This window comes from Carcharodon carcharias, chromosome 12 (assembly GCF_017639515.1).
Source record: "Carcharodon carcharias isolate sCarCar2 chromosome 12, sCarCar2.pri, whole genome shotgun sequence".
Classification (NCBI taxonomy): Eukaryota; Metazoa; Chordata; class Chondrichthyes; order Lamniformes; family Lamnidae; genus Carcharodon; species Carcharodon carcharias.
In genome coordinates this window covers 105,544,543-105,560,511 of record NC_054478.1, presented here as the reverse complement: position 1 = coordinate 105,560,511, position 15,969 = coordinate 105,544,543, and the positions used below count along the sequence as shown (strand labels likewise).

Sequence of the window (15,969 nt, the reverse complement as noted above, 5' to 3'; positions counted from 1 at the left end):
ACCCTTGCCGCCCTCGATGCTACCTCCATGTGGTGTTCAACATGCAGGAGTACTGAGTCATCAGCTGAGGGGGGGGGGGAGCGGGTTCATAGTAATCAGGAGATTTCCTTGCCTTTGTTGACCTGATGCCATGAGACTTCATGGAGTCCAGAGTCGATGTTGAAGTCTCCCAGGGCAACTCCCTCCCAACTGTATACCACAGTGCCGCTACCTCTGCTGGGTCTATCCTGCCAGTGGGCCCCAGATGTTAGTAAGGAGGACTTCACAGGGTCCACAAGGCTAGGTTTGCCGTTGTGGATGTTAGGTGGTCTGTCCAGTTTCCTTTTTATCTACTTTTTAGGGTGGTTTGATTTCATTTCAGAGGACATTTAAGAGTTAACCACATTACTGCTGCTGATCTGGAGTCACATTTAGGCCAAACTAGGTGAGGACAGCAGATTTCCTTTCCTAAAATAGAGGTAGGTTTTTATGACAATTGACAATGGTTTTAATTTCAGAATTCAAATTCCACCATCTGCTGTGGTGGGATTTTAACCCAGGTCATAGGAGTATTATCCTGGGTCTCTGGATTACCAGTCCAGTGATAATTTCACTGCGCCACCCACCCACATGAAGAGGCTTGCTATCCCAAACCTGGCACTTCAGAATAGACACCAAATTCCTTCTAACAATCCTATTCTTATAAAATAAAAGCAAAAAACTGAGAGTGCTGGAAATTTGAAATTAAAAACTGAAAATGCTGGAAAAACTCAGCAGGTCTGGCAGCACCTATAGAGAGAGAAACAGTTAACGTCTCGAGTCAATATGACTTCAGAGCTGAGAAGAGGTAAAAATGTGATGGGTTTTATGCTGTTGAAAAGCTGGGTTAAAACATCTGGAGCAAAATAGAAAGTCAGGAATAAGTTGGAGATCAGGAGATTAAAGGACAGAGATATCGTGGACATAACACAAAGGGAGTGGTCGTGATACTGTGAAAGACTAAAGCAGGTATTAATAGTGGCATAAAGGTCAACCTGTTTGAAACCAAGATAGCAGAATGTGTTACTAGCAGAACAAAAGTCAGTGCTTTCTGAAAGCAAAACATTAAAACAAGATGCAAATACTTGGGGAGTTCATGATCTGAAGTTGTTGAAATCAATATTGAGTCCAGAAGGCTGGAAAGTGCCTAATCAGAAGATGAGGTGCTGTTCCTCCAGCTTGTGTTGGGCTTCAATGGAACATCGTAGCAAGCCGAAGACAGAAATGTGAGTGCTGACTCTTGTTCTGCAGCTCTTGCACCTTCCATGTCATGCATCGCCTAGAAAACTCTGTTGTTCCATTTTGGGCAATTTACCACAAAATTTCAAATTACATCTGAAATGCTTGTTAATAGTTTCCTGGGCATTCCTGGGGTTCATTTGCCTTTTACTATGGCTTTAATCCTGTTGTCTTCCAGACCTACCAAAAATGTCTCCATCCCCATTTCTTTTGACTATGATTCTTTTGCTTTATTCATGCCTACGCTTCATTGCTATGAACCATGAACAGTGAGGGATGCAGTACTGAGTCCTGTGGGCCCCTATAGGAAACATCTTTCTTGTCAGAAAAACAACCACCAACCGTAGCATTTGCTTCCTGCTGCTGAGCCAATTTTGGAACCAAATTGCCTCTTGCCCTTGGACCAGATGAGGTTTTAATTTTTTGACCAGTCTGCTGTGAGAGATCTTCTGAAAACCCATGTAGATGAGATCAATCCTCCCTTGTTACCTCCTCAAAGCATTAGTTAGATACAACCTTCCCTTATCAAATCCATGCTAGCTTCCCTTCATTAATCCATGCTTCTCTAAATTACGATTTAAACTGGCTCCCAGAACTTATTGCAATAATTTACCCACCACTGAGGTTAGACTGCCTGGCCTGTAATTACTCAGACTATCTCTTCATCGATTTATAAACAATGAAACAACATTAGATCCACCTTCTTTAGGGACAATTCTAGTTGGTGTTCATTGAAGCTAGCTATTCATGCCAGCTTCCAGTTGCAAGGCTTTTCTTCATAATTTTTTTTTATTGATAACTCTTCTTAAACTTCTTGGGGTATTTTGCCATATTAAAGGTGTGATATGAATGCAGATTGTTGATACAGTAACGGTTCAATCGTACCTGCATTCTACAGTGAAATAGCCTAATGTTGGTTGAGGAAGTCCTTTTATTTCTTTAGGGGATTATGTACTGTTAACCTCCAGATGAAATCTTACTATAGTACATGGCCAACTTTCTTAAAATGGATTACTGTCTCTTCTAACTACTACAGCAGTAGTTCAATAGGGACTTAATTCCTGTACTATTATTAACTATTGTCAGTGCTGGGCAGCATAATTATTGCTTGAACTAGTAGGTAAGTTTCAGCTAAGCTCTTTTGAGACTGTTTTTGGCCCAGTCCTCTTAAGACTTCTGGTTTTCCTTCTTAAGGCACAGCAAGCTTTCTATCTCATCAGAAGATAAGGTGGTGGTCATTGTAAATACTTTTTTTAATACTAGCAGCCCTCAGTCCTCAGTACACTGTCCTGGAGAGCTGCTGACTCTTCACATATTATCAGGATTTTCTCTCTATTGAGAACGCAGGCATATTGTGGGAGCTAACAAGCAAATCGTGATTGATCCAGATGTTTCTGTTTACCTCATTTTTGAGAGATTTCAGGCACCTTTATGTTTGCAACAAAATTACCTGAAAATGTGAACTTGTTTTCTTGCAGGAAGGCTGCCATAGAACCCTTATTTTCTCAAAAGAAGTAAGAACTTTCTAGATTTTTGTTACTGTCAATGAGTGTGTATATTATTACCTACTATTTTTGTTTGCAGGCACCAGCTCATTGTCTCGCAGGTCAGTGGCAGTGGGGATTGCCTCAGGTAAAACTTCTTATTGTTAGCTTTTGCATGATTAGTAAGCTATTTTTTTGGTGGAAATAAATGCAGCAACAAAGAAAATAGCTGCACCAACTTGTTAATAGCTGGTGTTTGCAATTAGGTCCCTCTGCTCTTATGGAAAACAAAGGATTTTTCTGTCTGGAGTATTGTAGATAAGGATGACTGCCATTCAAGTTTTCCAGCAACTTTATGAATGGTGAACTGCACTGTGGCTATTTAGCTTTTCTGTAGTTAATTTTCAAAAGTAACTCCAGCAAAAATAATATAATTAAAATCCTTTTAGTTTTTGAGATACTACTGCTGAATTTTAATGTGGTGCTCACATGCCAGTCTGTCAATAATCAGATGATTAGTGTGAAATAAGACCATATTGGATCTGAAATTCTTAGGCAGTCTTTCAAAAAAACTGTACCTGACCTAAAGGAAAGGAATCCTCAGATATACCTATACAAATGCACATTATTGTGCTTTTGTAGTTTTATTTATATTTGAAAAACTGACCAATGAAGCTTTATATCTTTAGTGATGATAAGAAATTGCTTTCAGATTTCCTGCGTTCTGCTACTTGGTTTCATGGACCATTGAAAATGAAGCACCCCACAAAACATTTGATCACTATTTTTATATGGCTTAGAAAGGATGTAGTTCATTTAAGATACCATGAAATATTAAATAGTGCATTTTTTGCACTTGTTTCGCTGATGTTCTTGTTAACTTGTGCAGAGCCTGAGATAGATACAAGTGAAGGACTTAATGAAAAGGGGTAATTTGATATCTGTTTTGACATAAAAGAACTATGTATCCTTCTGAATATTTTTACTTTTAATTGACTCGCAAATAGTTTATTTTACCTGCTTTCACTTCACAGTATTGGTGATGTGGTAGAAATCTGGAATGCTGTATCACATTGCCTCATATGCACACAACAAAATAGTTTCTAAAACTCATCCAAATGGCCTATTAGTTTACATTGATGTATAACTTGATGAAATACTTTAGTGTGCCATTTACATTGCTTACTTATTTAATTAGTCACCAGCTTCTACAGCCTCTGTGTTGTATCTACAACCATCTGAGATAATATATCAACCAGTGGAAATGCCTCAGGATGGCGGATGTGCACCTCCTCCACTTCCAGTGATGGAAGCCTCAATGCCAGAGGTAAAATTACTCAATTGGTTAACCAAAAGAAAAACAAATTGTAGTATTTGTTTTTATCTGGTTAAGAATTTAACTCTTTTGTTGCTAAAACTATAAAATTATAGTTAAGCTGCTCACGAGCAAAACTTAACGTCTTTGTCTTAATGTTATTTCTCTGTGTTCGTCTCCTGCTTTCTATTTTTGCTGAATCTACGTTCTGTTTTTTTTTTCCTTGTCTTCCAATTTCTGTTTCTCTCTTATGCTTGTTCTTAATTGTGCCTGGAGAATCGGTTGTAGTACTCGAGCCCTGGAAGGAGAGAGGAAAATGGTGGAGTTTTGTCACATCAGGTCTCCACCCACATTGCACTGCATTGGGATTCACTGGAGCTTCCCTAGTGAGTGAAATTGAGCTTGTGCCTGCAATAGACTCGAGCCTGGTATTGGGATTGTAAAGAGGCAGGAGGAATGGTTCTAGCCTGCCAGTTATTCTTGTTCCAAATTTGACTGTTTGGCATTTCAGTACAGGAGTACCTGAAGATCCTTGGTCAACACAAAGACAAAAGCAAAATACTGCGGATGCTGGAAATCTAGAACAGAAACAAAAATACCTGGGAAAACTCAGCAGGTCTGACAGCATCTGCGGTGAGGGATACAGTTGACGGTTCAAGTCCTTATGACCCTTCATCAGAACTAAGACATATAGAAATATGATGAAATACAAGCTGGTAGAGGGGGGTGGGTGGGACAGGTGGAGCTCGAATGGGGGCCAGGTGGAGGCCAAGAAGAGACTGCCAAAGATGTCATAGACAAAAAGACAAAGGGGTGTTGACAGTGGTGATATTATCTAAAGGATGTGCTAATGGGGACATTAAGGGTAGAAAGCAGGACGAGCAAGTGGCAGATGGCCCTAGTGGGGGTGGGGTGGGGGGAAGGGATCAAAATGGGCTGAAAGGTGGAGATGAAACAATAGATTGAAATGAAATTAAAAATAGGAGGGAAAAGAAAAATATATTTCTAAAAAAATTATAAATTATTGGAAAAAGGTGGTGGGGATGGAGGAGAAAATTCATGATCTGAACTTGAACTCAATATTAAGTCCGGAAGACTATAAATTGCCTAGTCGGAAGATGAGGTGCTGTACCTCCAGTTTGCGTTGAGCTTCACTGGAACATTGCTGCAGACCAAGGATGGACATGTAGGCGTGAAAGCAGGGTGGTGTGTTGAAATGGCAAGCAACAGGGAGGTCTAGGTCATGCTTGCGGACAGACCAAAGGTGTTCCGCAAAGTGGTCACCCTGTCTGCGTTTGAAGAGGAGACCGGATTAGGAGCAGCAAATGCAGTAGACTGAATTGAGGGAAGTGCAAGTGAAGTGCTGTTTCACTTGAAAGGAGTGTTTGGGCCTTGGACAGTGAGGAGGGGGGAAGTAAAGGGGCAGGTGTTGCACCTTCTGCGGTTGAATGGGAGGGGGTTGAGGTGTAGGGGGTGATGGAGGAATGGACCAGGATGTCCCAGAGGGAACGATCCCTGTGGAAAGCTGCCAGGGTGGTTGGGGGAGGGGGGTGAAGGGAAGATGTGTTTGGTGGTGGCATCATGCTGTAGTTGGCGGAAATGGCGCGGAGGATGATCCTTTGAACGCGGAGGCTGGTGGGGTGATAAGTGAGGACAGGAGGACCCTATCATGGTTCTGGGAGGGAGAGGAAGGTATGAGGGTGGATGTGCGGGAAATGGGCCGGACATGGTTCAGGGCCCTTTCAACCACCATGGGTGGAAAGCCTTAGTTAAGGAAGACATGTCAGAAGAACTGTTTTGGAAAGTGGCATCATCGGAACAGATGCGACGGAGGTGAAGGAACTGAGAGAATGGGATGGAGTCCTTACAGGAAGCGGGGTGTGAGGAGCTGTAGTTGAGGTAGCTGTGGGAGTCGGTAGGCTTGTAATGAATATTGGTGGAAAGTCTATCACCAGAAATTGAGACAGAGAGGTCAAGGAAGGGAAGGGAAGTGTCAGTGATGGACCACGTGAAAATAATGGAGAGGTGGAAATTGGAAGCAAAATTAATAAATTTTTCCAGATCTAGACGAGAGCATGAAGCAGTACTGAAGCAGTCATCGATGTACCGGAGAAAGAGTTGTGGGAGGGGGCCTGAGTAGGACTGGAACAAGGAATGTTCCATATACCCCATAAAGAGACAGGCATAACATGCGGGTACCCATAGCCACACCTTTTATTTGGAGGAAGTGAGACGAGTTTAAGAAGAAATTTAAGGCCTGCTGCATTGTTCCAGTGAAGCTCAACGCAAACTGGAAGAACAGCACCTCATCTTCCGACTAGGCATTTTACAGCCTTCCGGACTGAATATTGAGTTCAACAATTTTAGATCATGAACTTTCTCCTCCATCCCCACCCCCTTTCCGACCCTCCCCACCGCTTTTTTTCCCAATATCGCACCTATTTCCATTATTTTTAAATGTATTTCCATCCATTGTTTTATCTCTGCCTTTTAACCTATTTTGATTCCTTCAACCCACCCCACCTCCACTAGGGCTATCTGTACCTTGCTTGTCCTGTTTTCTACCCTTAATTAGCACATTCCTTAGATAATATCATCACCCTCAACACCACTTTGTTGTTTTGTCTGTGGCATCTTTTGGTTATCTCCACGTATCACTGGCCCTCTATCCAGCTCTACCTGTCCCACAGCACCCCCCCCCACCCAAACCAGCTTATATTTCACCTCTCTTCTATTTTTACTTCGTTCTGTTGAAGAGTCATATGCACTCAAAACGTTAACTGTGTTCCTCTCCGCAGATGCTGCCATACCTGCTGAGTTTTTCCAGGTATTTTTATTTTTGTTAAGGAGAAATTGTTCAGTGAGAGAACAAGTTCAACCAGATGGAGGAGAGTAGTGGTGGATGGGGATTGTTCGGGCTTCTGTTCGAGGAAGAAGCGGAGAGCCCTCAGACCATCCCAGTGGGGAATGGAGGTGTAGAAGGATTGGACGGATATGGTGAAGAGGAGCCGGTTGGGGCCAGGGAACTGGAAATTGTTGATATGATGTAGGGTGAGAGAGAAATCGCCAGTGTAGGTGGGAAGAGACTGGACAAGGGGAGACAGAATGGAGTCAAGATAGCAAGAAATGAGTTCCGTGGGGCAGGAACAGGCTGACACGATGGGTCTGCCGGGACAGTCGTGTTTGTGGATTTTGGGTAGGAGGTAGAAGCACTTTACAGCCTTCCGGACTTAATATTGAGTTCAACAATTTCAGAGCATGAACTCTCTCTCCTCCATCCCCACCCCCTTTCTGATCCCCTTTTTTCCAATAATTTTTTTTACAAATATATTTTTCTTTTCCCTCCTATTTTTAATTTCATTTCAATCTATTGTTTCATCTCCACCTTTTAGCCCATTTCGATCCCTTCCCCCACTCCACCCCCACTAAGGCCATCTGCCATTTGCTCGTCCTGCTTTCTACCCTTAATGTCCCCATTAGCACATCCTTTAGATAATATCAGCACCATCAACACCCTTTTGTCTACGACATCTTTGGCAGTCTCTTCTTGGCCTCCGCCTATCACTGGTCCCCTATCGAGCTGTACCTGTCCCACCCACCCCTCCTCTACCAGCTTATATTTCATTTCATTTCTATATGTCTTAGTTCTGATGAAGGGTCATACGGACTCGAAATGTCAACTGTACCCCTCTCCGCAGATGCTGTCAGACCTGCTAGGTACTTTCGAGGTACTTTTGTTTTCATCCTTGGTCAACAGACTGTCCCTGTGCCCATGCAGATCAGAGAAGCTGAAAGCTTATTCAGATGTTGAAGATCAGGCTAAATGAATCATTTTTACTTAATGCTCCCTCAGGATAATTTATATCAACAGCCAAAAAGGCCTTAATCTCAGTAGCCTGGAGTGCAACTTCAGGCTTGACACACATGTTGTATTTCCTCCCCAATATTTAAACTCATGCACAACCTTAAGTTACCCAGCCCATGCAGATGGCCCAAAGTTTTCTAATCCACAATGCTTTGGCTTGTCAGCCAATTTCATTATGTCTCCAATTCATTCTCTGTGCAAATGAATCTTTGGGCTGAAAAATACGCTCCAAGATTGGGAGTGTTCCGCACCCACACCAATGTTATCGGGCGTGATGATGTCAGGTCACATTCCCGATGTCATTACGTCAGTTCCAGATAATATTTAATTCAAATTTAATTAAAGTGTGTAGTTAAGCTCATTAATAAGGTAATTGACTGGAATAATACATAGTGTCTGCATAAAAGGCCTGCAGAGTGTGTTTCACGCCAGATGGGTTTCCCAGTTTTTTATTATCCAGCTTGTTATGGTGGGTTTAAAGGGTTCAGCTGAGCCCCAAGTTTCAGTTTAACAGTTCAGAGTTCTGTGACTGCTGAAAGTGCTTGATGCAAAAAACAGAGTTTGCATCTAGAGCTTAACTTAATTAGAGGCCTTATTCCTCCTGCTGAGAGGTCCATTTAGATCTTGACCATCACTCTCACCTTCAAACTAGGCCAAATATGTGGATTCTGGTCTCTGAGGGACAGAACCTCCAGTGAGGAGGAGGAGAGTGAGGAAGAAGGGCACATCAGCAGGTGCCAGAGCTGCGCCAGACCGAGGGTGATGAAGCCGTCATACATCCCCAGTGGAGGTGTAGAAGGACTTATGCAGCCCTTCAAGTATATAGGCAAAGACTGAGCTATCTGTCGATGTCTGAAACACAACGCAAGAGCTCAGGCAGTGAAGAGCCACAGTCACATCCCTTTGTGACATGCTGGCAGGAAAGATTTCATCCAGCTGCGTTGAGGGTCACCCAATGCCTGTAGCTGTTAAGGTCACAGTCACGCCCAACTTCTTCACGATAGGGTCGTTCTAAGCAGCATGTAAAGACCTCGGTGGCATAACACAGCCTACTGCACACCACTGTATCAAGGTCTTCACAGATGTTATGTTTCGAAGGGCAGGACATTACATCTATTTCACATTGGACAACCACAGTCAACTTGAGAGAGGCAGAGGGATTGTGGTGATTGCAGGTTTCTTTTGGGTACAGGGACCCATTGACTCTACACACATTGCCATAAAGGCTCCTGCTGGACAGCCCTGCACTTTTATTAACAGTTGAACAGAGAACTCGTTGAATGACCAGCTGGTCTGTAATCATCATCAATCGGCTGATGCAGGTATGTGCTGGGTACCTGGGCAGGAGCCATGATTCCATTCTGCGAAACTCAAGTGCCAAACCTATTCAGCAGCCCTCATGCCCTGAATGTTTGGCTTCTGGGTGATAAGAGTTACCCATTGAAGAGATAGCTCATGACACTAGTGAGGGCACCCAGAACAGATGCAAAGAGGATATACAAAGACGGCCACAGGAGAACCAGGGCCATCTTCGAACAGACCACCAGCCTATTGATAAAGGAGGTTCAGATTCCTTGACACATCAGGAGAGGCATTTCAGTATACTCCATCATGTGTGCCCCTCATGATTATTGTGTGCTGTGCCCTCCATAACCTTACTCTCCAGAGAGGGGATGCCCTTGAGGAAGAGGGTATGGCAGATAGGGGCCATTCATCTGACGATAACGGGAGGATGAGGTGAGGGAACATGGCGACTTTTAAGTGGAAGGCCCTGGACATGATCACATGAATGGCCATAACACCAGGGATGCCTTGATAAGACAAAGGTTTCGATAATTTCTGAAGTTCTGGCCTCAGAGATGCACAGATGACCTTTTATTTCCATGTGGAACGTGAGACTTTCATCACTGTCCTGTCAACACACTTAACCTGTCCAATTATTGATGCTCAATGCATCCTCCCCTGCCTCAAACTATAAAGCTATTGTCCATCTCCCTAAAGAAGTTCCACAGCCAAAATAAATTTAAAAAAAACCTTTGTATGAGGAACAATGAGGTCAGGGTTTATTTACATACTGATTATGGGTCACTTGGTGACTACTGTAGAGTTTTTGATGTGTTTCAGAGTGCTGTGGTGCAGTGCTCCTCCCTTGCTTGTAGTTGCACTGGAGAGAGGCAGCTGATCTACTTTTGTTGCCCTGGATGATTTCAGTGGCATCCTCTGTGTGGCTGAGGCCTTGAGTGGCCTGCCACATTAGAAGACACCTGCTGATTGCCAAAGAGGATCTTCTGTTGCTGCGGAACTGGACGAGGACTGTGTCAATAGCGGATGGACAGAGGAGATGCTGCCCCTATTAGAAGTGCCCTGAGAGGCGCTTGCAGCTGGTGCTGATCCTCTGCAACGAGGTCCATTTGATCCTCCCTGCCTTCCAAGGAGCAGGGTCAGTCCCCATGCTCGTAGTCACCCTGGCTCTGGGCCCCCAAACTCTGAGCCAGGGCGATGATGTGCAGGAGAAGCTTGGTGCTCCAAAGAGCAGTGCATATGGCCTGGATGGACACCTCCACTGCACACAATCCTTCTGGTATATCTGCCAAATCTCCACAGACCCTGTGCTGGACATCTAACTTCTGCCACCTCACGGACAACTTCAGAGGCTTAACATTCAACTCAGAATCTGTCTCTGGATTACTTCAGACATTCCTCCGACTGCCCGAGGCCTGCTCCACCACACTGTCCAGCAGCTGCACATGTGAATGTGAGGTGCCAGTATCTTCACTGGTCCTTGGAACAGAGAGGATGTGATGCTGCATACTCCAAGGGTTTTTCCTTACCCTTGGAGGGGAATGACAGCCCAGCCTCAGGTGAGGGTCGGCAGAAGAGGCTTCCCCTGTGAAAGAGAGACAGAAGTAAGGGAGTTAACGGTCATCACAAACCTTTGTACAGCTGTGCAAAGTCACAATGCTCATCAACATGACAGTCACGTGAAAATGAGAGATGAAATTATGCAGACACTATGCACACTTGGAGGAACATCTAAAGCTTCAGAATATGAAGCTTCCCTGCGTTTTAGCATCAGACCGAGATTTTTGACTTTCATTAAATCATGCCAAAACATCCATCCACCTCTCACTTGCTTTATCCCCTTTTCTTTTGGTTTCAGCCATTTGCCATACCACCAGATGCACGTCTTCCTCTAATCTTACTTCTGCCAGTAGACCTGGATGACTCAGATTCCAACAGTATGAGAACCACCTTCTCAATTGGAGTCAGTACACCAAGGCAGACGTCCTCCAGTCCGGTCTTTCCCACAGGCATTGTGGGCACATATTTCTTGAAGACAGGTGTAATATTGCAATTACTAGCACTGTTAGTTGATTTGATATCATCCCACCTATGCATTATTCACATCATACTTAGCAGCCTAGTTGCTGTGTACCTTCCTCATCTGCACAGGCTGCCAACCCCCCACCTTCCAGTTGGACCAAAGCGATAAATGTAGAGTGACATTAGCACTAACAGCAATGCTTTTGCTACATCATGCTGCCTTGGAGCTCCAGTCAATCGCGCATGCCTCCAGCATTCACGACACTGCCCTGTAGCACACTGGCACAAGATAACAGATATTGAGGACTTACTCATTCTAGCCAACCTCATGAGGTCATTGAGCTTCTTCTGCCATTGTGCTTCTTCTGCATTGAGATCACGTGCACCACACCAGCCCAATGCTACTGACCTCAGCAGCAACCTCCTTCCCAGGCTGCACATATTTTAGATGGATTTCTCCTCTTTCCAACGGATAGCATTAGTTGAAGCAGAACGGCAGAAGGCTTGCAGGGTGTCATTAAATCGAGAGGCTGGGTTGGCCCTTCTGCCCTGCCTCTCCCCTCGTTTCAGGGGCTCACACATCTCTGGAGGGATAACTCCAGCAACTAGAAAACTCTTCTCTGCTAAGGTGTGGAAAACTTGCTAATGTTCAAAAAGAAAGCCACTTCTGCTCAATGGCAAACTTTGGACATGTCAGATATTAAACGGTTGCACACTTAGCTTAAAGGCCTGCAGATATACCTCTTGTACAAAAATGCTGCTGAATTCAGTTCAGTGCAGACATTTGCTGGGTCTGCTGACACTGCCCTGTGCCAGAGGGCTCTTTAAGGTATTGGCCGTGACCTTGTTTCAGGTCACGATCAACAACCTCGGAGGCCAGACATGCTGCCATCCAACGCTGGGTGAAATGCTCACCGACTTTAGGCCTCAGACCCATCCTCCACGTGCAATGGAATTAAAATTTTATGTGGCAAGTTTGAACAGTGGGTCTGGAAGTTAACCCCCACCCACAAGCGTCAGAGCATGTTTTTCAGCCCCTTGTCCTTGTCTCTTCTGTATTCATTTTTTCCTCTTGTGGACTTTAGCCTTTATTAACCCCAACCACAAAGTGGGAGAAGATTGGTGCGTTAAAAATTGGGAATGTGTCCTTAACCTGCCCTGTGGGCTGCTACCATTTGTTTGTCGGTGGGTTATGTGGTGTGCACATGTCCCTTCTCTGAGGTAAGATACTTCCTTTTTAACTCGGGCTTCCAATTGCACAGTTAGATTCTGATTTAAATTAAACAGCTCCCTGCTGAGTTATCTGGCAACGAAATGACTGGCTGCAGCAGTTAACTGCTTTTTTTAGACGACTGCTTTTTGGGCTGGATGGAACAGGAGTGCTTCACTCACAGCCCCTCAAGGAAATTTTTGGCCACCCTTCTTCTGATTACAGCACCTCCTTGTGGCTGCAAATGGTATTGCACCCACCTCTACCAAACTCTAATTCTCTGGTTTTCCTTGTCAGTTGCCAAGCTCTGACCATTTACCAACAAGTTCTAAACACTTCCAGCTGCTGGGAACTGTCCCCCATCTTCTGACTCAGAAGTGAGAGTGCAACCATTGAGTTAAGGCTGATAACTGTAGATGATACAATAGAGGTTGCAGAGTTTATGTAGATTGGAACTGAAATGGTAATTGTGTGCCAGTACTCTCCCACACACCTCTTTTCTTTCATCACATGGTCATTTTTCTGCCACCTTCCATGGGGAGAGCTGAAGTAAAATTTAGACTCAAATATCTGATAACCACAGAAGTAATAATGTCTTGGGGCCAGGACATGTTGGTGCTGTGCAGCCTTTAGACAGTAAAGTTTAAAAATAATTTGCAATTTTTGTCCTACTTCAACATATGTTGGCATGATTTTTCAAAATATAGTCGTTAGTCGTTAATGGGAAATAAGGAGTTTTGTGATTGTGCACATATTTTGACAGATAACTGTGTCGTGTATACAGTAATAGAACTTTTTGCCCCCTAGCCCTATGCTGATCACAGTGTTCAAGCACCATACCACCAGGTTTACACCCAAAGTCCTATGGCAGTAGCAGCTCCTGTGATGCAGCAAGAACAAGTGAAGGTAGGAACACATTTTTTGCCCTGACTATTCTGGTTTCTCCCAAGTAAGGCCCAATTAAGGGCAAGAAGGGTGACACATTGGCTATTTCTTCTTTTCTCTAATGGCGTGATCCCACACCAAGAATTTGTGTTAAGTGATTTGTAGGTGCAACCTAATTCATGTGACAATTGGCCAAATCCTGCTGGAGTGAGGATTCTTGCAGCACATATCATTAGTTAGTTAAACTTTATTATCGCTCTTCAACGTGGGAAAAAATTGAGCCATAACTTGCTGGAAGTGCAGAATGATGATGGCATGAAAGCATCTGGGGCCTTAGTGAACAAAGGGACCAGCACTGCATTTCTTTAACTGATGAGATACTAGGATTGAGAAAGTAACAGTAATGGAGAAGGAGGGTCAATTAGAGCCAAGTTGATTGGATTAAGAGAAAAAGACAAAATGTTTTTTTAAAAAATTGGCATTTTAAAAAAAATTTTGATAATAATTGACTACATGCAGAAAGGAGATTGAACGGTTTAAATTATTCCCTTTATGGACCAGAGAGGTTGATTACCAATACAGTGACTATTATCGCATCTCAGAATGAAAAATAGTAAAAACTAGGAAATAAAAATACTGGTTCGAACTGCTTTTTGCATCTTTAATTGCCAGATTTAAGTTTCTGCAGCAAGTTTAATTGTCAATTAATGTGCAAATTGCACAGGTTTCAAAAAAAGTTAAAATGTATTTGTGTAAAGTGTACGTTTGCAGTCACTATAGCTGCAGGAGATGCATACACCGGGCATGCAATTGCAGTGTCTATGGCGTCGCTGCCAGCCACAGGTAACTGCCTGCATCAGAATAGGACCATCCATAATATTTAGCAACGTAAAGATATTTAAACAAGTGCAGCATCAACAAAATATGTTTTTTTTTTCACCTTGGCTAAGGATTGCAGCCTTCACAGAATATTGAACCCCAAAATTATCAGCTAAAAATCCTACTCGCTGCCCCACTGGCCAACCTCCTTCTGACCCCCCTCTGCTTCCCTCACAGTCGCAGCCCTGCGCCTTCGTTGTCTACAAGCAGGACCAAGGTGGCATGCAAAGAGGGAAAGGGTTGGGAGTGGAGCAACGAGCAAGAGGCAAGCAGGGCCACGAACAAAGAGTGTGGTGGCAGGACCTACTGTGAATTATGAATCTCCAGAACTTGCTGATCCTCCTATGATGCATTCCCCTTTATTTTACACAATGCTGTATCTCCTACCGCACGAAACAGGAAGTCAGAACCCACCGCTTCTCTTGCCTCCCCACTGCCAATCCTTGGCCTCCTCACCACCCAGTCCTGCCTGCAGATAATGAGGGTGCAGGGCTCTGTGAGAGAGAGAGGCAGTGATCAGGGCAACTATTGAGACAATAAGTAAGGCAGCAATGAGAAAATTGCAATCACGATTTCAGGATTTTTGGCTGATATTTTGGGCTTCATATTCTGTGAAGACTGCCATCCTTTACCATGATGAAAAGCAAAACACATTGATGCTGCACTTGTTTAAATATCTTGACATTGCTCAATATTATGGATGGTCCTGTCCTTCAATGCTGGCAGTGATGCATGTCTGGTGAATGCGCCTCCTGCAATAGCAGTGGCAGCAAACGCAACCTTCATAATTCACAGTGCATTTTTTAATGTATATCTCTTAATTTCCTGAAGTCGCTGACCAGTCTGTGCTTTAGTAACAGCCTGTGTCATTAAGTAACAATTACTTTCCAGCATGATCTGTCTGATGTAATGCCTAAATGGTGTGCTTCCACAATTGGATACATTTTCAAGAGTCACTGAATGATGAGATATTTTGCTTAACTAATTCCAACAGAGCTGTAGATCTGAGCATAAGGTGGATAACATGCTTTATACTTGTTTTCTTTTACTAAAATTGCTGAATAGAGGAAAATAAAACCTACATCTTCCGCAGTTTTGTGCTCATTTTGGTGCTGTAAACTCTGTACTGGAAATAAAATAGTATAGGGGATTCTAATGCAATAGTTGCCATTAAGTATCATTTGTCCAAGTAATTGCCATATTCAAAAAGGATTACAAATACAGCCCCAACTACAGACCCATTAGTCTTACATCCATTCCATGTAAATTAAATCAGTTATCAGCAATAAACATGAGTACTGTCTTTACAAATACAACATAATAAACAGTCCCCCCACCAATCCTAACAGCTGACGGATCCACCCTGCTCACAGACAGCAACTCCACCAGGACCAGGTGGACAGCACTTCAATGCTCTTTTCAACCATGAGTCAACGGTCTTGTCCACTGGGAGCTGGGGTACAAAGTCAAGAAAGGTGTCCAAGTCCCTCTGTCCCCGGACAAAATTCACAAAGCCATTGCACAAGCCAGAAACAGCAAGGCTGCTGGCCTGGATGATATTCCAGCTGAGCTGTATAAGTTTGGCAGGGATCCAGTTGTGCAAAACCTATACTTACTTTTACAGCAAATCTGGCATAGCGAGGCTCCCAGAAGACCTTCCCTTCTAGAAGGGAAGCAGGGTTGAATGTGACAACTACCAAGGCATAGATCTACTCTCCAACTCAAGCAAGATCCTTGCTGAAGTACTACT

At 43.7% G+C, this 15,969-nt stretch overlaps 1 protein-coding gene across 1 annotated transcript in view; it reads left to right on the top strand.

Moving 5' to 3' along the window:
• LOC121284701 (protein boule-like) overlaps positions 1–15,969 on the top strand; it is a 154,410-nt gene that overhangs the window by 85,726 nt on the left and 52,715 nt on the right. The window contains exons 8-10 of the mRNA XM_041200257.1: positions 2,842–2,889; positions 3,940–4,068; positions 13,263–13,361. Of these exons, the coding sequence (XP_041056191.1) occupies positions 2,842–2,889; positions 3,940–4,068; positions 13,263–13,361 (276 nt within the window). The remainder of the gene's footprint in view (positions 1–2,841; positions 2,890–3,939; positions 4,069–13,262; positions 13,362–15,969) is intronic.